The sequence below is a fragment of the Hipposideros armiger genome, unplaced genomic scaffold (assembly GCF_001890085.2).
Source record: "Hipposideros armiger isolate ML-2016 unplaced genomic scaffold, ASM189008v1 scaffold_40, whole genome shotgun sequence".
Lineage (NCBI taxonomy): Eukaryota > Metazoa > Chordata > Mammalia > Chiroptera > Hipposideridae > Hipposideros > Hipposideros armiger.
This window is the reverse complement of record NW_017731390.1, coordinates 4819393-4841083: the sequence shown is the minus strand read 5'-3', so window position 1 is coordinate 4841083 and position 21691 is coordinate 4819393. Positions and strand designations below refer to the sequence as shown.

The window sequence follows — 21691 nt, the reverse complement described above, 5'->3', positions numbered from 1 at the left end:
GAGAGAGAGAGAGAGAGAGAGAGAGAGAGAGAGAGAGAGAGAAGCAAATTTAGCAAGTGTTAATTGTAGAATCTCTAGAAACTTTGGAGTATTCATTGGGCCAATCTTTCAACATTTCTATTGAAATTTTTCATGATGAAAAGTTGGGAAAACAAGACAAAATTTTTAAAAAATGAATGGGAGGTGAGGAAACTAGGACAGTAAGTGAAGCCAACCCTTTGAAGAAGTTTGGTTATGAACTGAAATGAGAGAGGGAACAGTAGCTAGAGCAGGTGTGTGGGGTCAAGGGAAGTGTTTTTAAAAATAGAGACTTAAGAAGGTTTAAATGCTAAATAGGAAATAGCCAGTTGAGAGGGACAGAATGAAAGATACAAGTTATTCTGATCAAATTTCTGACTCATGCCTGGAGACAGACTCTCCCAGAGAGATTCAAGATATCCCCAAGAAATGCTCTAACAGCCTCTCCCCTTCCTACGCCTCCTCCCTATTCCCAAGCGTGGTGAGAAAGTAATCTTGGTGGCGACACCTAGTGGATTAAAAGGGCACTGCTTCAATTCTTCATTCGCCTCTCCAGACACCCACTCAAGAGGGCATCTTACTAGCTGGTCAAATAATTGTCACCCGTTTGTTCTTTGCTAGACCAGCCTAGGAGGTGCAATGCTGCTAAATAAGTTCATCTTCTCCCCACCCAGCCCACAGAGACCTTGAACCGCCTCTCAAGTTTCTTGGCCGTGTCTCTTGGCCACACTCTGCACAAGGAGGCAGAATATGGGTGGGGTGGAGGAGGAGACCAGAAAGGAGGGTCCTCTCAACTACAGCCAGGCTGCCAGTGCAGCCTGGTGAGCACAAGGTGGACGCTTCTCAGCTATTCAAGATCTCAGGATTGTGCAGAGCTTAAACTGTGGCTCTGAAGTCAGAAAAACTGGATTCAAATCCCTGCTAGCTGTGAGACTCAAGGCAGGAAACTTGTCCTCTCTGTGCCTCTGATGAGAAATCTCTTGAGACCTCAATTCTCACCTGGAAAGTAGAGCCGATGGAGCCAAACTCTTGGGTTCAGTGGGAAGGTTAAATGAGAGAATGCACATAAAGCCCAAACTGAGTGACAACAGACACGCTTCCAAATGTCAACTCTTATCATCACCCCTAAAAGATGACTGATGGGTCTAACGATGACTGAGCAGGGGATGAGGGGAATAGCCCCTACCACTTTTTCTGCCCTCCTGACTTCCCACTTCCACACTTTGGTGGTCACCCCTATGCTGCTTCAAGACCTGGGTCGTCTCTTCCAAGTTTTCTCTTGTTGTGCCCCTCCCGCCATCCCCAGACTGGTAGAGAATCTCCTTGGCTTAATTCCCAGACCACTTATCATCTTATGTCTTGTCCCACTCTACAGCTCCTATTTCAACCAACCTAATTTATTAATTTGGCAAATATGTATTGAGTGTCTTCTCTATGCCAGGTATTGTCCTAAGTACTGAATAGTGAGCAGGACAGACTCATGGAGCTAACATTCTGGTGGGAGAGTAACCATGAAGCAAATACACAAAGAAGTATATATGATGTCAGGAGTGCCTGGAAGAAAATACAGGATAAGAGGATAAAGAGTGAAGGGCAGGGTTGGAGTGGATCAGCGTGGTCAGGAAAGGCTCAGGGAAGAGCAAAAGTAAAACCTCTGAGACAAGAATGAGTGTTATGTGTTTCAGATCAGTAAAGTGATCAGCGTGGCTAGAGTGGAGAGAGGGGAGAAGGGGAGGAGATAGGGTTGGAGAGAAAGGATTTTGATTTTTAACCTAAGTGTTATCGAAAATGGGAGTGTTACAATCTGAATTGTTTTAGTTGAGGTATAAAATAAATCCAGTGAAATCTATAAATCTCACATGAACAACTCAGTGAACACCACCTCCCACCCCCGCCACACACACACACGTAACCACCCCCAGGTCAAGATAGAGAACATTTCTATCACCACAGAGGGCTTCTCCATGCCCCTCCCCAATCAATACTCTCTCCCATCCCATTGAGTAACTACTACTTTTACTTCTAAACCCAGAGATTAATTTTGCCTGATCTTGAACTTCTCTTACATAGAACAATACAGTATGGAGTCTTATGTGTCTGGCTTCTTTTACTCGGTTTTGTGTCTGTGTGATTCATTCATGCCGGTAGTCGTCATTCGTTCTTTTTTGTCACTAGGTGGTATTCCACTGTAAGAATATACCACAATTGATTTATCCATTCACTTGTGGAAGGACACTTGGGTTTTTTCCAACTTCTTTGTCATGAATAAAGCTGCTACAATCATCGGTGTGGGTGTCTTTTGGTGGACGTAGTCATTAATTTATCTTGGGTACACACCTAGGAGTGGAAATGTTAGGTCACAGTTGAGATGTACATTTAGTTTTAGTAGAAACTACAAGACAGTTTGCCACACCCACCAGCAGTGTATAAAAGTTCCAGTTGCTCCACATCCTCATTGATACTTGGCATTGCCACTGTTTGTTTTTTTTTTAAGATTTTATTGGGGAATTGGGGGAGGGTAACAGCGGTGGGGAATCGGGGAAGGGGAACAGACAGGTAGACAAATTGCTGTTTTGTTCTTCAGTCTAGTTGTGGAGGACGTCACTTCACCGGCCCATGTTGGTATGATCACTGTGCTCTTCCCGGGTGAGGCAATCGGTCGCCGGTCACTGGTCGGCTGCTCACATCACCTCCCGGTAGCTCACACAGGCTACCAGCCACTCACGCTGGCTGCCAGCCACTCACGTAGCTCAGGGCAGTCCACTGCAGCCCGGCTGCAGCCTATGCCATCGCTGGCGACTCACAGCAGCCCAGCTCCAGGTTGAGCTGTTGTTCAGCATCTTAGCTGTAGAGGGCGAGCGTCACTGGCCCTCAATGTGGGATCCGAACTGCAGCCCTGCTGCTCAGAGCTGGTGCTTCCAAGCGAGCTCTTAACCAACTGAGCCACTCGGCCAGCCCCATCGCCACTGTTTTTAATTTTATCCATACACGATCTGATTTAGGTTTTTAAAAGAGTACCCTGGCTGCAGTGTGGAGTACTAACTGGAGGGGTGAGGGGTGAGTTGGAGACAGAAAGCTGAGAGCCCAGGTAGAAGACTAATGTCGTTATCCATGGAAGACATGAAAGTGGTTTGGACTCGGTAGTAATAGAAGAATCATAGAGAAGTGGACCAATCCAGGATATAGAGAGTACATATCCAGGATATATTCGGGAATTGTAAGCAAAAGGACTGGGCAATGAGGTGAGTGAGGGATGAGAGAAAGAACCATTACGGGTGAGTCCTACATTCTTGCCTAGAAAGCCTGGGTAGATGAAAGGACCACTTCCTGAGATGCAGAAGATTGAGGAAATGACAGATATAGGAAGAGGAAAGGTCAAGGGCTCGCGTGCAGCTGTCTGAGTAAATGATATCTCGTGGAGCTTAGTTCTAGATGCCCCACGCCTTAGTATAACTCGTAAATATTGGTTGTGTGAATAGTGCTTGCTATCTGCAGTGGACAGATCTGGGTTAGAGGCCCAGGTCCACCCCCTCACTTTCCCTGTAACTTGGACCTTATGTTAGGATTACCCAGCCTCCATCTTCCTCATTAAGGTGTTAGAGTTAAGGAAGATCAGATTTCTATGGCACCTGGAACATGTAAGAACTAAAACGTTCACTCTTCCAAGTTCCAGGCACTATGTGGCCTGTTTCACGAGGTTGGCACCTTTTCCTCTCATCTACATTTTCAAAGTCACTCCAAAACCATCCTGCTGAGGGGCCCAGTACACTGAGAGGCAGTTCCCTCTCCCTCCACCCGCTCTTCCGGGCCTCAAAGAAACAGAATGGAGAACAGCAGGAGGGTTGATTCATAGACTTTATCGGCTTTTTCTCCACCCAGCAGTTTCTGCAATGACAACTGAGCCTGTACAGTACACACGGTTCACTCTGTTAAAGCTGCGGGCACAGGGAGGGGTCGGGGAGACCCCTGGGAGGAGCAGGGCAGGTGTCAAGGCTAGGGGCAGGCAGCAGCCAAGACTGGACCAATGGGCCCCAGTGCTCAGGAGGGTTGTGGGAGCCGGAATGAGAAGGCTGCTAAGACGGGTCGGGGGGCTGCAGGGAGAGGAGGACACATCTGCAGTTGCAAGGAGGATGCAGGGCGCACGAGGGGGGCCTTGGTCACTGTCTGTAAGGGATGGAGGGGGTAGGACACAGCGTCCGTGTATGTGGGGCTGGGGGTGGGGAGGAGCAAGACAGGCCACTGTATAAAAGGGACTGTACAACATAACCTATGATACATTGTTTACATATGATACAAGGCTCTTTCCCTCTTTGAGTTTTAAAAAATAAATGTACAATTCCAGAGCTTTTGATAAAAAATATATACACCCTCAGAGCAGGAGCAGCAGCTGCTTTTGCTGCTGCTGCTGCTGCTGCTGCTGCCTCTTCAAAAGGGAAAGAGGTGGTGCCAGAAAGGAGGGTGAGGTTGTGCCAGGAAACCTCACCCAGTAGCTGCCAGGAGCCCCTGCAGCCCCTCAGCCCTAGAGGCCCGTGATGGGAGAGGGAGGGGAGACAGAGAGGTAATAAAGGCATCACCAGAGCCCAGTCTGCCTTTACGGTCTCCGCCATTCCCTCCCCCCACTTTGGGGGTCTGCCTGCCCCAGGTACAGGGGTCCACCCCACCCCAGCTCTGATGAGGGGGACCAAGGGGGAGTCAAGACTGGGAAAGGGATAGAGATCATGTCCTTGGTGTCAGACACAGAGCCAGAAGGGGGATGATAACTCCCTTCTTATGAGTGAGACACCCCAGAAGCAGGAGTGTGGGCAGCAGGCGCCCCTAACTCCTGATACGGCCACACCCCTACCCTACTGTAACACAGAGGGAGGGCCCTAGAGGCAGCGTAGGCCTGTGTTTCCCTGAGCATCTTTTACCCTCTCGTTGGAGTCCACCCAGGGACCTTCAGGAGGCCTGACCGGGGGACTGCCAAGGGCTGGTGGGTAACCCCTCCCACCTGCTTCTGCTCCCTGTCCTCCTGAGCAGCTTTACCCACAAGCCTGGGATGCAGGGCAGCATGAGGAACTGAGCAGGGAGGTGGGGGCGCAGAAAGCACCAACCCAGGGGCAGAGTAGACTAGGGTAGCACCAAACAGAAGGACCACCCCCAGCACACACAACACCCTCCCTCAATTACCCGATGCACTCCTGCTCCTTAAAGAGGGACAAATGTACACGCACGCACGCACACATGCACACAGACACGAGGGCAATATAATATTTGGGGTGTGGGGGCGGGAACATCCAGGGGTTCCAGCACTGACCAGCGAAAAGACGAAAAGACGGACAGGTGCTGGAGAGGAAGGCTGCCAGCCCCTCCTCCAATTCTGCTCTGCCAGACGGGGAGGGTGGGCAGCTTTCCTTCCTGCTTGGGAAGAGGAGTTTGGAAACTCCTATCTCAGGAACAGACCTCGATGGGAGGGGACAGAGGAAGGAACTCGCTGCCCCGTTTCCCTGCAAGGGCTGAAACCAGCAGAGTGTGGTTTGGGCTTGAAGGAGCAATGGGGAGAGGACTTCAGCAGGATGAACAGGCTTATGAGTCCAGGGGCAAGTCCATCCAACTCCTTCCCATGGGGTGGGAAGTTGCTCCAGGGGAAAGATGTCAGAGGTGGGTGGGGGACATCGTGCAAAGTGCTTGAGTGCCAGGAGCCCGAGAACCCTGGTGGGGGCCGACTAAAACCTCTGTTCTCACTGACTATTAGCCTCCAGCTTGTAGGAAAGCTCAAAGAGGAGGTTCTGGTTGTCGATGACTTGGAACTGGCGCACGTAGGCCTTGGTCTGTAGGTGATGGGGGGACGCCTCCATATCCAGGCCTGGGGTATAAGGAGAGAGAGGCGGTCAGGCTGCCAGCCTCCCTCCTTCCTCTACACACATCCCAGCCCAAGGAGAAGGGTGCAGATTGGGACAAGTGTTGGGCAGGAGGGCCCCTGGGGAGGTCAAAGGAGAGCATGGAGAACTGACAAGTATAAGGAAATAAACATTTGAACAGCGAGCTCTCCCCGAACCCTCCTGCTTAGTCAAAGCTCTGCCTGTAATACTCTCAGAGCCCTGGGTACTCACAAAGGGGCCGGCTCCGGTATTTGCGGACTGTCCTCACTTTTTCGGCCACTGAATGCTGGGAAATGACAAGGAATGAGCCCTGAAAAGGGGCACAGAAAGATGCTCCCCCCGTCTTATGCTTGCCTTCCTCCAACCTCCAACTCGTTGGATTGACTCTCTGCAGTCCCCAATTCTGGGGGGTCTTTGAAGGACCAAAGAAGTGGGTGTAACAGGGTGCCAGATGAGGGGGAGGTAGTAGAGTTGCCCCCCAAACTGCCTGTTAGCTCTGCCACCCGTGGGTGGGTTGCTACAGTGATGCCACCAGGGAGATAGTCGGGAGTCTGTCAGGCAAGCTGGGCACCATGGAGAAAGGCTGCTGTCTGTAGGGGGATGCCAGGAGAGGGGGAGGATGCCAGTTCCCCACTTTCAGGACTGCGGCTGGCAGTGCCACTCACCAGCTTCTCAATGTTCACCAAACCATCCACAAGGGTCTTACTCCCCTCATGCAGGAAAGTCAGGTCTAGGGGATGGAAAGAGAAGCAAGTAAGTAAGAAAGAGGGTCCAAAGGGCCCTTCCCTTCCCCTGGAATCCACCCAATCTTGGGGGTCTCCTCTCCTCTGGGCACTGAGAGCTGAGCTGGGAGGGGGCTGAGAGTCAGAACTCGGGCATGAAAACTGTGAATAGAGGAGCATAATTTGGGAAGATCCCTCACCTTTGAGGATCAGAGGCACGAAAGGAATCACAGGGGCTTTCATCTTGGAGATCACTTCTCGGTAGCTTTTGTGGTTCCTGCAAGGGTCCTGGCATTCCACACAAGAGGGATAAAGGGACAGATAGGCCCAGGGTACCCCAAGGCAACCCCCATCCCCTCCCTCATGCCGCTGCCCTAGCTACATCTCCAACCAGATAGGGGTATGAATGGGTGTCTAGCTGGGGTGTGCTGGGGAGGAGCTTGACTGCTCTCCCTGCAACTCCAGGGAAAACAGAAGCAATCCTCCAGCATGGTGGGGAGGCGCAGAGGGGAAGCGGGGGGGGGGGGTACTAGGCACTGAAAACCTTGAAAGGGAAGTTTGAGGAAGGTTTATGGGAACAGAGAGTCTCTGAGGGGCAAGACCAGGGGCANGGGGGGGGGGGGGGTACTAGGCACTGAAAACCTTGAAAGGGAAGTTTGAGGAAGGTTTATGGGAACAGAGAGTCTCTGAGGGGCAAGACCAGGGGCAGATAAAAGAGCCAAACCCACTCACTGTCAGGTTCTCAAATTTGCGGAACAAGTTCTTGAATTTCCCTGGCAGCTTCTGCAGTTTGAAGGAAGGAGAAGGAATGTCAGAGTGGCGCTCCTTGGGTTTCATGGGAGCTTCTGATTAATCCCCAGGTGTTAGAGGGGGAAAGGGCCTGAGTGTCTTGCAGGGGGGTGGGAAGCTGGTGGTTGGAGGGGGTGGAGTCACCCTTGGCTGGTTCTGGGAAGCTGGAAGCAGCCCAGAGGAATGAATTATTCTGGGGAAATGGAAGCCTCTGCTTATGCAGATGCCATGCACCAAGGTGCCTCACTGAGTGCTGGATGAGATCCAACAGCCAAGTCTGCGACCTGGACTGGGCTGCCTGCCCTCCCACTCAGGCGGGATTCAACTAATCTGCACAAGGACAGGGTCCCTTAGCCGAGCTGTGTGCCCTGGACTGTATCTGCCAGAAGAGGGCGCCTCCTTCCAACCGGGATGTCAAGACCGAGATTGGAGGCCAAGATCCCCAGGTGGGCTAGCAAAAGTGGGAGGAGAGGGAAGGGAAGAGGTCGTATCACCTCCCAGGTGAGCCGCAGGCGGCTGACCGCGGCGTTGTCCAGCCCCATGACCACGGCGTAGAAGGACAGGAGGTCCTGGTTCTGCTTGCAGCTGCGGGGATGGGAGGCTGGTCAGTGGGCGGTCAGGTGGCGATGGCCACGCCCCGACATCCCAGCTCCGGGTCCGCGGGCGGCCGCACTCACATGGCCGCAATCTTGATAAACTTCTTGAGCAGCTGCGCACGCTTGCCGGCGGCCTCGCAGAGCAGCACCTCGGTGGCTACCCAATGGGTGACCTCGCTGCAGCGCTGCAGCAGCAGCTCCAGGTTGGCCGTCTCCCGGCGGCCGCGCTCCCCGTGGAACACGTAGTCCACGAACTCCAGCTGCACCGACAGTGGTGGAGGGGCGGCCAGGGCGTAGGGGGTGTGGGTGGGAAGATGGCAATGCCAAACGGCAAGGAGGGAAAGGCAGGAGGGCGGGGGTGGGAGCTCAAAGCTTTCACGTGCTGTCTCTTTATCTCTGTTTCTCTTTATTTCTAAACCAAGTGGGGTGGAAAATAGAAAAAAAAAACACAAAAAAAACGGGGACAGGACAGGATGCAACAGAGATGGGGGAAAAAAACCAACCAATATGAATAATTACCATCTATTGAGCATTTACTAGGTGCCAGGCACTTGAACCATCTGATAGACATTATTGTCACTGCTTGATTTTCTTTCCTTAATAGTGAATATTTTTTAAATACTAATCATGACACAGGTTCTGTGTAAGCAGCATTTGAGCCCTGAGCCACCCCGCTAGGAGGTCTCTTAGTTGTTTTTCAGAAGAGGGGACAAAGGCTTAGGGAGGTTCTGTCAGTACATTGCTGCCAGAGGGCATGCTGCACGTTCTAACCAGGGACTTCAGCTGCCACCCTTCAGGCCCCCAGCACAGCACCAGCCTCAGTCCCCACCTCGTGCACACATCGGAACAGCTCCCAGTGGAAGGCAGTAAGGTGGTTGGCGACGTCCTCTGGCTCCACTCGGTGAATCTCTGTGTCTCCAGGAGAGACCTGGATTTCCTCTGGGAGAGGCACCTGGTGGCAGGCAGGGGCACAAGGCTGGGCTCCCCCTCTGAGATGGTGAGTTTCTGCTCCCAGCCCCTCCCAGCCCTCACTCCCAGTCAAGGCCTTGTGAAGGCGTTCTTACCAGGGCCTCGTAGCTGTCCCGGGTGCAGGCAAACAGGTGGCTGTTGATGCCCAGCGTGGTAAAGACACAGTCTTCAGTTGGTTGGAGAAGGACCTTCTCTGCAGAAGAACAAGCTGCTCTGCCTCAGCCCTGGCCATCGGCCCCCTCACATATCCCAGCCACTGTCACCACAGCATCCAGAAACCCCTCACCCCACGTGGACACATGCTAGACTAACGGGATTCATGTTATCACCAGTTTATGCCATATTTTTCTGAAATTTTTCAAATAATGATTTCTTTTGTATTTATAACCCCAATGTTCGTTCACAGCTCTCCTCTCATTCTTTCATCCCTGTGACACTGGAAAAGCAGGACTTTTTCCCCGTCTTAGAGGGAAATAAGGCTATGGCTACTCCATTGCAGGCTTTCTGCCTTCCCACAGGGATTGGAGGCCCACCCTGTGTCTTCAGCCTCAAAAACATAGCATCCTTAGGTACTCCAGGGGTGGGGTTAAAGGACTAGACCCCAAGGTAGGTAAGAGGCAAGCGCCCAGATCAGCATCCAACTGTCCTGGACCAGTGCTTCCCAAACTTTAACGTGCATAGAATAGCCTGGGGATCTTGTTAAAAGGTACCTTCCAATTCAGCAGGTCTAGAGGGGGTCTGAAATACTGCATTTTTAATAAGCTCCCAGCTGATGCTCATGCGGCTGGTCCCAGCATCACACTTGCAGTAGCCAGGGCCTAGAAGTCAGTCTTTACACTGCCCCAGGGCACTGAGCTTGTGAATTTCTCTCCCCAGCCCAGCTCTTCCTGACCCTCTCACCTCCAGAGGAGGCCACAGCCACCAGGATGAGGGAATCCTCACGCCCCGCAGGCTCCTCTGAGTACTGCAGTTTCTCCGTCACAGAGCCCAGAATGTCTTGCACAGACGCTGAGAGGCGGCTTCGTATGGTCACATAAGAGTGGTCAGGCATGTAGACCCGGCAGAAGACTGGATAGAGACAGGAAGGTGGCTTTTTATCAGATGGCAGAATGGCAACACGGGCACAGTCTCCTCCAGGGCACCTCTGTTTCCCACCCCATCCCACCCCTAACCCTAAATTGGTTAGCCTTTGAAAAAGATGCTGTGAAAAAAAAAAGAAAAAAGAAAAAGATGCTGTGAAAGGAGTGGTTCTACTAGCCAGGGGGATTCCCAAGACCCACGGAGAGTGCCCAAGACCCAGAGACCCCGCAGGGCCACCAGAACCACTCAGGAAGCACTGCCCTTCCTAATGCCCACACTCACTCTCATCGGAGCCCCGGAAGGCCACTCGGGTCTGCAGACAGGAGTCTATCCGACGGAAGTGGCGAAAGAGTGGCTTCACCTGCTTACTGGGTGGCTGGGTCTCCTCTGGGATCCTGGCATGGACACAGCTGGGCATCAGGAAGCCCTGTCAGGCATATGGAGTGCCAGACAGGCAACATCAAGCAGGAATACCAGAACTGGGTCAAGGGTGCACTGGCATCAGGTTCAGAGAGTGGTGAAAGAGGTCAGAAGGGAGGACAATGATAGCAGGGGACAACTGTCCGAGTGACCCAAATCAAATGCCACTTCTTCCATGAATTCTTCTTTGATTCACCGCACCCACCAGGAAAGGTCACTTTTCCCCCCTTCAACTACTATAGGACATGGGGCTAATATTTGTTTATCTTCACATCTAATCTGTTCTACAAGACTGAGAGCTTTTGAGGGCTGGGATTCATTTTTACAGAATTTTTTTTTTTATCCTCCAGGCCTAGTACATTGCTTAGTACATGGCAGGTGTAGGTCATCAGCTATTTGCTGAATTTTGCCAAAAGGACTTTGCAGTCTGAGAGGGAGACAGCTGTACGCCCAGCTACTTCTAACACAAGGCAGGAGGTGTTAGGTACAAGGAAAGTTATGTTGGTATGGGGGAGGGAGAAAGCTACTCCTAAAAGGAGGATCTGGGGAACTTCCATTGAGAAGACAGCATTTGACCTGGCCCTTGAAGGACAACAAGAAGAGAAGCGGGTGGGAGGAGGTCCTTCTGGAATAGACCATATAAATGACAGCAGGAAGTTGGGAAAGGACAGGAGTTCAGGGAATGGGGTGTATAAGGAGTGTCATGGGTATAGGGGGATGTGGGAGAGGAAATAGGATTAGCAGAAGGCAGAAAGGGAAAGGTGTTGAATGCTGTGCTAGGATGTTGCAACTTTTTCTTGTAGGCAATGGGGAGCCACGGATGTTTTTGGAACAGGAGCATGATGTCGTCAAGTTGGAAAGATCTCTCTAGTGTCAGCATAAGAAGGGAGAGGAGGACACAATACCATACGTTGAAGCCCTGGATAGAAGGCTGTGGCAATAATCCAGGTGAAGAGATCATGAGGCCTAAACAAGGATTGTGGTGTTGGGGATGGAGCGGAGAGAAACTGAAAGGGCTGAAAGGATGGATGGATGGATGGATGGATGGATGGATGGATGGATGGATGGGTGGGTGGGTGCAGTGGTGTCCTGAAGCTGGCTCACACTGGCTCATGAGAGCAGATTGTTAAATTTGGGGTATTTTGCCAACTGGGTTTTAAACAAAGCCATTAAAAAATGTATGAGCCTGCGTGTTTCTAATCTTACAGCCAAATTATTACCCAAAAAAAGAAGTTTCCTAATTGTTTTGCTACATTTTACCATTATCAATGCTCTTCAGGATATTATACATCTATGGTATTTGTAATGGTGAAAATTTTATATAATGGCCTGGTACTGTACATCTCTTCCCACCTTCACCTTCAGTGACGTCATGTCATGTTGGTCGCTTGAAATCAGCCATGGTGAGAGAATTTACACCACTGAAATCAGCAAAAGCTACAAACCAGGGCTCTTTTTCCCGAGTGCTCATTGTTATATATTTACCAGTACACCATTGGATCGACACATAAATGGTACAAATAAATGAGAAAATGGACAAAAAAGTGACCAGAGACAGTGCTTTGTGCTACTCTCCAGTAAGAAAAAAGGACTCAAATAAAACCATATTGGAGCCAAAAAGCCAGAGGCAGCCCCCCATAAGAAAAGAACATGGGGGACTTCTTTCCTGTCCCCTTCTCCAGCCCATTCCCCTCACTTTAGCTCCACTGTTTCCACAAGCTGGTGCAGCCGCAGTGTGTCATCTCGGAGGTCCTGGTAAAGGGACTCATCCTTCATAATCAGCAGGTACAGATCCTGGGGAGAGGAGGAGAGACATGAAGGCAGGGGTCTCATCCCAAATATCTCTCTCTGTAAGGGCTGGGACAGGGTCTCCATGCCTTCAAGTATTGAAGAACCATATTAAGTTAAGGCCCACTGGCATCTTTTTCTTCCAGTATGGTGCCTTCAAAGGGGCCCCCTTTCAGAGTTAATAGCCTGCTCACCCGCCTTCTCTTCCCAGGCCCACCTTGATGATGCGGCCGGCCCCCTCTTCCTCCTGCAGCAGTCCCTGGTAGGTGTCCAAGAAATGAAGGAGCATGGCCAGACAGGCCTGCTTCCGGCCCAGCCCCTCGGGGCTCTCCATGCCTCCCGCCCAAACAAAGCTGACCCCTAGGTTAAGAAAAAGTCCTGGGCAGGCAGACCTGAGGAAACTGGGAAGGGAGATGGGAGGCGAAGCTACTTCCACATATTCTCTAGGTTTGGGGCCAGGGAGAAAGGAGATCCTGGGGTCTCTGGAACCAAGACGCCCTCATGACTCAGCCCAGGTTTTTGCTGAGTAGCCAGGGATGGCACCCACTTGACCACATCCAGCTCCTGCCTCTTTGAATTTCACTTGAGGATACCCTGCCTGGACCCACCCAACCTCTGACTAGCCCATGCCTGGAGCTCACAGCAGGCTAATAAAAACCAATGGTGCTTACAACAAACCTGACCATACCTCAGTGTAAGGCCTGGTGTTTCTAAGAAAGCCTCTGATATTCTACTCAGCCTGACATTTACAATTTGGTCTTAAAATAACTCAGTGAGAGGCCCTATGCTTACATGAGACCCTATGAATAGCCCAGCCAGTGGCTTGTCTCTAGCAGACCCTAATGAAGCACAGCCATGACCTGATGTTTACATCAGACCCTGTAATAACTCACTGGGCAACCAGATGTTTAGAGCAACAATTCGGTGGGGAGAGAAGCACTCTTAATAGAATAATAACACCTTACATTTGTACAGGGCTTTGCAATCTCCAAAGCACTCCCGTACCTCCTATCAGATCCATCGCCACAGCAGCCCTGTAGGTAATCAGAGCAGGTGCTATTCGCCCCCATTTTACAGACGAGGAAACTGAAGCCTCGGGAGGTTAAGATGATCCAAGGTCACACAGCTGGTGAGTATAAAAACTGGGGCTGAAACCCAAGTGTGTTTTCTAGGGGAGAGCTTAGGTCCTGATACCACATATGGGATGGGGGTAGTGGCTTCCTCCTGACCTCCCCTTTTGCTGGCTCCACAAAAGGATATTACTGGTGCAGCTCCTGCAGAAATTTCTCCGTGGGGAGGAAGAGAGAATGGGTGAGGACGATGTCATCCAGCAAGATATCTGTAGAGATCAATTGGCACCACTGATGTCAGGAGGGCACTTCCAGGACGTAACTTGACACTCATCACTCCCTTCTCTTGCCTCCAAGGGTGAGTTTTCGTTAGCCAGGCTGGGGCTCCAGCCACCTGCCCCGTCATGCTCTGCACAAGCGTGCACACACACACACACGTGTGAAGGTTCTGGGCAGCCGCTGCGGGGGTGGGTTGGCAGCTGCCAAGGCAGCTGGAGGGGAGGAGGGGGCACCCTTCGATGGCCACGCCCACTTCTCTTCAATGTGAAGCTGGTCAGATATTACACCAAGCTTGAGATCTGCCCCACAAAAGAGGTAGCCCACAGAAGGGTCTCTAGACAAAGAGAACTTCTAAACACAGAGGTCAGGGTCAGCAGGCTCTGTGTGTGTGTGTGTGTGTGTGTGTGTGTGTCCCTCCTCCCCTCCCTACTCCCTACCTAACAGCTTTGAGTTCCAACTAGGCAGGTAAGAACCAGCCCCATTAAAAGCGAGAGGAAGGGCTGCCATCTCTTTGATCCTAAAGCCTTTAAAGAGAAAACCTGTGTCTTCTGGATGCCCAGAGATGGAAGAGTTAATGATGGAAGGGTAGAGGGGTGTGGTTCCTCCCACCACCCTTTCCCCCTCTACACTCCCATCAGGGCCTGGCTCAGCCAGTCAGCCAGGTATAAGGTCGCCCTGACTTGCAGCCAGCCCTGGGGTGGGGCAGGGCAGCCTGGCACACACAGACAGGCTGGGTGCAGGGAGGGAGCCAGGAGTCCTCACCAGGACAGGTTAAGGCCAGGTCTCCAGGTACTGCCCCAGGACAAAACCACAAGCCCCTGGCCTCCTATTCTAGCCAGGAAGGTAGAGGAGGAAAACCAATATGAGATCCTCTACTTCAAGGCTTTCATTTCACAAATGAGAAACTGAAGCCCAGGGACTTGCCCAGAGCTGGACTAAGAACCTACACTCCTGAGTCTTTGTTCTTTTCTCAATGTGCCTGAGGTAAACAGAGTGTCAGGGTAGAACCAGTGGTCAGATGGGGCTACTTAGATGTTTGAGAGACTGGCTAGTTTGGGGTACCTTCTGTAAGTTCTCCGCGCCCACACACCCTGGGAGGGAACCAAGATGGCTTGAGAACATTGGTTATATCAGAGAATATCAGAGTGGCAGGTTAAGCTGATTCTCATTCACTCTGGGACTGGTTTGGTGTTCCCCAAACCAGTTACTCTGGGAATCCAACCTGCCAGGCCACACAATACAGGTGACAATCAATTCAGGAGTCCCTCCCCAGCGTAGACTGAACAGTCTGTGGCACCAGGCACTAGAAAGGCAGTTTCTCATTTTTCCTCCTGCCCAGCTACCCTGCTGGGTTCTTAAAGTGAGTCTGAGAGCCCCCTGCCCCTAACCTTGACACCCAGCTCCAGAAATGGGGACTAGGAAGAGGGATACCCAACATCCTTCCTATACTCTATCTCACAGGAGAGCTAAGCCAGAGCAAAGGAAGAGGAGCACAGGGCAGAGTCGGGGAGATGCTGCTGTCGGGGCTACAGTTCGGCGTCTGTCTCTTCTAAGGAAGGCTCTGGTCCAATGCACAGCCTCCCCAGGGAATGTGTCATAGAGACACACAGGGTGTGTGGTGTAGGCGGGAAGTTATGGTTAGGAGAGCTGTGTGTGTCTGATATTTTTCTAATTAAATCCAAAAGGTGTCAGCTCCCCAGGGCAGCTACAGCCTGAGCCAAAGGAAAGGACCTCAGTCTCGAGAAAAATCTAGAGGAGTGGAGCCCCCTTCCACACATCTAGGCTAGGGCTCCCTGCAGAGGTCTGAGAGCAAAGTGTTGAAACCCCCCACCAGGACTTCCAGTCCCCAGACCCTGCGGGGCTTAGTGAGATTCTGAGAGCCAGACCTAAAGACCAGCTGGTCTTCTACCTCACCCACTAACCAGCAATTTGGGGCCTCAATTTCCTCAAAGTTTCCTTAGTAAGGGTGCTGGTGGGGAGTGGTGAAATAGCATCATCGTTTAGGGAATCAGCCTCCCAGGGTGTGGTTATTATTTCTGAAAGAGGCCGTGTGCTGAGGCCTGCCACTGGAAGGGCGGGAATTGGAGAGGCTCAGACCCCCCCCCCCTGGGTGCTGCCAGGGGCCTGATGTCTGCCCAGCCACCTCTCCCCCAACAACACCTCTGAGTCAGCCCCCAACTAGAATGCCTCCCTCCCCACAAGCTGCTAAGGACAATGCATCCCTTTGCCAGAGCCCAAAAGGCAGCTCAGGCCCAGTGCCTGTCTGGCACTGCCCCGCTGAGTGGGCCAGCCCTCTGCTCTGGGCTTCTAAACAGAATCAGGGACTCCTGGAAGGTCTTTAAGGGTTGGGCACCTCTGGCGGTGGAGGGGTGGTGGCACGGGCTGCTGTGGGCAGCTTCCATCTTAGTGTGTCAGGCTCTAATTTTGGGCCCCAGAAGGAGGTAATCAACATCAGGGACTGTGGATAAAATGAGTCTGTGGATAAAATGTCCAGGGGAAAGGAAGGGTGGCTTAAAGAGAGAAAGTGGCTTAGCTTCTTCTCCAGCTGTGGGTGAGGCTGTTACAGGGAGGAAGGTGGCACTGCCATCTCTCTTCTGCAGAAGGGTCTATTCCTCCGATGGGCCCCTACCCCGCTTCAGCTGACCACTCAACCCCGCATCGAATCTCCGGCATAGAGCCACCCCTACTCTCCAAGGGCAAGTAAGAGGAACCAGGTGGCAACCCCCTACTCCGGGATGGAGAAGCCGGCTCCTTACCTGAGGCGGCGCTGTCCCTGGTGGCCCCTCCCGCCAGCCGCTCCAGAACCCGGTTCAGAAGATGCTCCGGCCGCTCGGGGGCGCCCAGGGGCGCCCAGGGCGGGGAAGTCAGGGGCTCGCTGGGGGACAGCTCGTCCGAGGAGTACGAGGAAGGGGAGCGCAGGGGCCCCCCTCCCCCGAGCGGCCCGGGCCCCGGCACCTCCTCTAGCTGCAACCAACAGGGTCCCCCGCTGCCGAGCTCCTCCGCGACCCCCGCCGGCTCTCCCCCTTCCTCCTCAAGGGGCGGCTCCAGCCCCGGCTCGGAGGGGGGCTCCCGAAGGAAAGCTGGGAGCAGCAGGCGAGACACGCTCTGACGCCGTTGCAGCGGCCGCGGTCCCCCGGCTGGACCGCCGCCCCCGCCAGGTCCCCCACCCCCTCCAGGCCCGCCGCAGCTTCCCTGACCCCCACCGGGACCTCCCGCCACCGTTCGCCCCGCCAGCTGCGACGTCTGTTTCTTCAGAAATTTCTCCAGCGGCTTCATGCCCCCCCCCGCCCCTCTCCTAGGGGCCGCCGGGGGACCCAGGTGTCCCAGGCGCGGGCGGGGGGGGCAGGGGACACGATGCTCAAAGCCGAAGGGGCAGAGCGGAGGGCTGTGCCAGGCGCTGGTCTGGGGGCCAGAAGTGCCCGAGGCTCGCTGGCTGGAGTCCCGTGGCCAGTGGCCGGGGGAGGTGCCGGAGGGAAGGGGTGCCCGTTCTTAGAGGTCCCCCATGCCGGCTGCAGCCGGCACACAGCCCGAAGGGTAGGAAGGCTGCAGGGCCAGTGCCCCGACTCTGCGCTCCACGGCCGGGCTGCGGCGACAGAGAGAGCGGGCGGAGCGCAAGGCTGAGGACGCGGCAGCAGCGGCGGCTGCGCTCCTGACCAGGGGAAGGTGGCAGAACTGAGACCGCACCCCCTCCTCCAGTCCCCGCCCAGTCCCCGCCCCTGCCCTGACTGGGCCCACCCCCTAGGCAGCGCAAGGCTTGAACTTGGGCGTTGGGGCTGATCACGAGGGCAACTGTTAGGGCCTGAGTTGGATTGGGTAGAGAGTTTAGAGCAGACGCAGAAATTAAGGGCGACGGAAAGGGAGTGATCAACCAATTGAGAGGGATTCCTGGCTCGGGGACTTACAGGGACTTTTTAGTATTTCAAAGAACCAGAACAGATCTGTGGTCTGCACACCTTGAGTCATTTACCTGTATTCAGGTGAGGCCTACAGATTGCTGATTGGGTGTCTGTCACTCTCAACCCAACAGCATGCTCTATTGTCATACTCACAGGACTACTCGTAACAAGGCCTGGTAAGGCCTTGGGTGGACCGGCATTGGCCCTGGGGGCAGCACCCATATGCCCTTTCTGGTAGGGCACAATAGATGGTGTAGGCCTGGCCTGTGACAGGCAGGTACTGGCAAGCAGGTAGGAGCCAGGCGGGGAGCAGCAGGTTGTGGCAGGTCTAGCTGGGGTGAGGAGAAGAGACAGTAGGCAGGGGGAGGAGACCAGGAGCACAAGGGCACCTAAGCCTAGCTGGCAGCAGGAAGCAGGGCCGTGGGGATGGATTATAAATTCCCGAACTGCCAGCTGAAATCAAGCAGAGAGCCCCCCCAGAGTTGACACAACTATGGAGTAGGGAAAGTGGTGTCAGGTTTGCATTCCAAATAATCCTTATTCCTGATGCCTATACCAGGAGCACTCTGTCCCTAAGGGTACACTACTTGGTGGCGGGGGGGGGGGGGGGTAGAGACAAGCTCAGTGTAAGCACAGTAAGGCTAAGGTAACAAGGTTGGGGAGTGGCACCAGGTTCCAGATGGGTTGAGGCTCCTTGGCCAATGCCCCACCCCTGTTTATTGTGCATCGACCAGGCAGGGACAGGAATGCCAAAGGCTGGGAGTGGTGGTAGGACTTAAACAGGGTGTGCACGACACATGTGTCAGTGTGTGCATATCTGGTCCTGTCTGTGCTGGAGCATGTGTTCACAGAACTAAAGCCTGCACACCCATCTGTGTGTGCATTTGGAAAGGGAACAGTAAACAAGGGAGAGCACAATTTTGACTTAAGAAGCTAGAATAGACACCCAAGAATCAGCTTCCTGGGCTCCCTTTATTAGATACCCCAATATTCCTGGGGTTAAGGGGGGGAAACTGACTGGAGTGCCTTGGAGCTCCCCAGACATTTTATGAACCAAATAAGAAGAGGGGAGGGCTCCACTCCCAGCACATGCCACAGTTACCAGATTAAGCTGGTTGCCTTGGTAACCTTCTCTCTGGGCAGGATTTGGGATTGTCAGGAAGGGGGAAGAATTGGGGGGTGTGGACGGTGTGGGAGCTGGAAATAAAAGGGTCAGAGAGACTTCTGGAAACTGGAAGCTTTGGGAGCAGGACTCCAGGACCTCCCCAACTACTCAAGGATATCAGACAGAGACTAAAATCCAAGGTCTTAAATCAGGGAGGAAAGCCAGCATCAAGTCATGGTGCTTCTTGAGCAGCAGTCGTACTTGCCCCAACTGCAGTGAAACTCAAGGGAACTTTTAAAAAATACTGAGGCCCAGGCCACACCCCAAACCAATTAAATCATCTCTCTGAGATGGGGCCAAGGTTTATGGTTATTTTTTGGAAGATCCCCAAGTGATTCAAATAGCCCATGTTGAAAATAATTGCCCTAGAGGGACACCCTCACCCAAGTGGGCTGCAAATGCTGGGAGACAACTTTGAGATTTTGTCTTTGCTGTTCTAAATCACTCAAAAAGTAGCTGACCTGTATGCTGACTCCAAGGGGGAGGAGGGCTGGCAGGGCACCTACACTCTACCATGGAAGAAATTGAAATTGAGGGCAAGATGGAGGCAAAAAAACTTGTGAGAGCTCAGCCCATGGATTTCTAGAAGGGGATGCAGCAAGGCTACCTAACACTGATATGTCTGCCCCTTACACTTTCTGCCCACTGAGGCAGGCGAGGAGGGCAGAGAACTGAGGCCTTTGCCGAGCTTGAGTTTCTTCTTGCTGAGCCGGTTACCAGGGCAACAGAGAGCAATGGGATCTAACTGGGGAAGCAAGAGGCAGAGATCGCGTGTGTGTGTGTGTGTGTGGGGGGGAGTATCTTAACATGCTCATTCCTCCTGCCAGTAACCCAACGCCAAGGGCGGGGGGCATTCTTTGCATAACCCCAGATCAGGCCCATGGATACCCATCACCCTGTAGGGGAGAAAGGAAGCAAAATGACATAATTTAAGGAGGAATTAGGGATGGGGGTCACGAGAGTCATGGTCCTCCAGCTGTAGCAGCAGCACCAAGGGGTGTAGGGAAAGTGTCAACTGTCATTTTTAAGATATGCCATGATGCTCATGCCCCCCAGTGTACAAGGATTTGTGAGACTGAAGAATAGATGCTGTCGGCTCCACATTACATTCAATTGCTCCCCCACACTATGGATTGTCTCTGTGGTGAACTTCCACAGCACCCAGGATCTGTAGGAAATAGTCAATTCAAAGTTAAAAACTGCCCTGTGCTCATCAGAGGGCAAGTGGCGGAGGTAACTGGCAGCATGAGCCACAGCTGGCAGTCTTTCAATTGCCCCTCCTCTCCCCCTGTACTAAGGCTGACAGAGCCTCCCTCTTAGACTGTGGGCCTTGATACTTCAATGCCAGAGTGAGTCTTCACTTCTCAAGCAGCAGCTCACCCTCAGCTGGGACCTGGTACACAGTACTGCCATTTGGCACATTACCCTGGGAAACTTACAGGCCTTCCACAAAGGCAGGCAACAGGGATACTATGGGCACGTGGGTAAGCAGTATCTCACTAGTTGTTGTCCCGACACTTCCCAACGAAGCTACTGAATGATATCCTGGCGTCTATGTTGCAATGTGGTTGGGAAAGACAGCCGATGGGAGTACAGACACACTTGTGGCCTCACAGGGGCTCCTCATCCCTCTGGGCTTCCATTTCACAAGTCTGAGCTGGCTCAAGTTGTGACTGTCACTCTGAGGAATCAAGGCGTCTTCTTCCCGCCCTCTAAAATCAAAATGCATGAAAAACACTGGCAAAAAAAGCCAAGTTTACAGTCTAAATTTTATTATCTTCAAGTCACAATGCTGATCACAAATGTGCACCCTTTAAAACAGTAACGAAAACAACAACACACATGGAGAAATTCTTGCAACAAAACACAGCGGACCAACAGAGACAACTGTCACAGTGTCTTAAGGTCTGGGAATCTGGGCATACTGCCCACAGGCTGGAGGAGGGATATGTTCAGGTTTAAGGCAAAGGGAACAGCCTACAAAAGGCACAACCACCAGCTACCCCTGGAAGAATCTCTTAGCTATTTCCTCGAGGGTTACAGCTTAAGTGCCCCTCCCACCTCCCCACCACACACCTGTGACTCCAAGTGGTCAGGCCAGCTGCTAAAGGGAAGGAATCAAAATAGTGACATTGCTTGGGAAGAGACACAGTTGCCACCTTCTCCCTCAGGTTCTGTAGAAGGACAGGGACAGTGGCCAGTTACCCCTGGCAGACAAGAGTACTGCAATAACAGGACTCTGTTCCACAGAGGCAACAGGGGAGTGGTTCAGCGCCATGGGTAGGGAGGAGAGGAGAGAGGACCCCTTGCCCCCAAAGTGACTGGCCTCCTGAGGCCTTAAGCCCAGGTGTGGTACTTCTGTTTGCAAGGACAGTAGAACTTGAGGAAAATAAGGTAGTAACATCTAAACACTTATAGCAGGAGAGACATGGAGAAGACCTATTACAAAGGACAGGGTAGACTGCTTGCTGGATATTTGCCTCCAGAGATGCATTGGTCCACGGCAAATGGAAAGGGGGTGTAATAGGAGAGATGGAAAAAAGAAAAGCAGGACCCTTTAATTCCACTTACCTCAAAGACTGAGCCCTGAGGACTGTGTGAATACATATCCCTAAGGTGCAAAGGCTCTCACTCCACCCTCTCTTTCTCACAAAAACGTCTGGTTTGCCATCCCTCCCTACTGTAGAAACTCTACCTTCAGTAGTAGAAACTCTACCTACCAGCACACAGGGACTGATGGAGGCTCAGACTCCTAAAGACCAAAATCAAGAAGAATGGCTCCTGCCATACACTTTGAGCTTTCCTCCACAATGGGACACTCTGTGCAGACAGCTATTTCCATAGAGTTAGAGGAGTTAAGAGAATCCAAGTATATAATAACAAAGGCCAACCAAAAATAAAAGGCCAGCTCTTTGCAGACTTGGTGGGAAAAGAGTGGCTGGTAAGTTCTCAATTATCTGTGCAGCAAAGAACCAAAAGCGAACCAGAGGAGCTAGCAAACCAGAAAAATGAACTTGTTCATTTAAAAGGGGGGGGGG

The 21691-nt window shown here is 52.5% G+C and overlaps 1 protein-coding gene across 1 annotated transcript; it reads right to left on the bottom strand.

Moving 5' to 3' along the window:
- Nucleotides 1-3860: 3860 nt before the first annotated feature.
- RAPGEFL1 (Rap guanine nucleotide exchange factor like 1) lies at nt 3861-17276 on the bottom strand. The gene is made up of 15 exons (XM_019638443.1): nt 16349-17276; nt 13504-13582; nt 12461-12596; nt 12152-12249; nt 10318-10430; nt 9856-10023; nt 9051-9148; nt 8816-8938; nt 8068-8246; nt 7885-7975; nt 7334-7384; nt 6802-6889; nt 6545-6609; nt 6111-6165; nt 3861-5863 (listed from the first exon to the last, which is right to left on the bottom strand). Exons 1-15 carry the CDS (start codon nt 16866-16868, stop codon nt 5739-5741), a joined length of 1989 nt encoding a protein of 662 aa, XP_019493988.1. The 5' UTR covers nt 16869-17276; the 3' UTR covers nt 3861-5738.
- Nucleotides 17277-21691: the final 4415 nt, after the last annotated feature.

Bases quoted from the DNA above. Each gene is read 5' to 3' on its own strand.
- RAPGEFL1 (XM_019638443.1), bottom strand. From the start codon at position 16,868: ATGAAGCCGCTGGAGAAATTTCTGAAGAAACAGACGTCGCAGCTGGCG. The intron at 13,583-16,348 runs GTAAGGAGCCGG...TGATCTCTACAG, and splicing joins CAGGGACAGCGCCGCCTCAG to ATATCTTGCTGGATGACATC. The intron at 9,149-9,855 runs GTGAGAGGGTCA...GTTCTTCTGCAG, and splicing joins GGCTGTGGCCTCCTCTGGAG to AGAAGGTCCTTCTCCAACCA.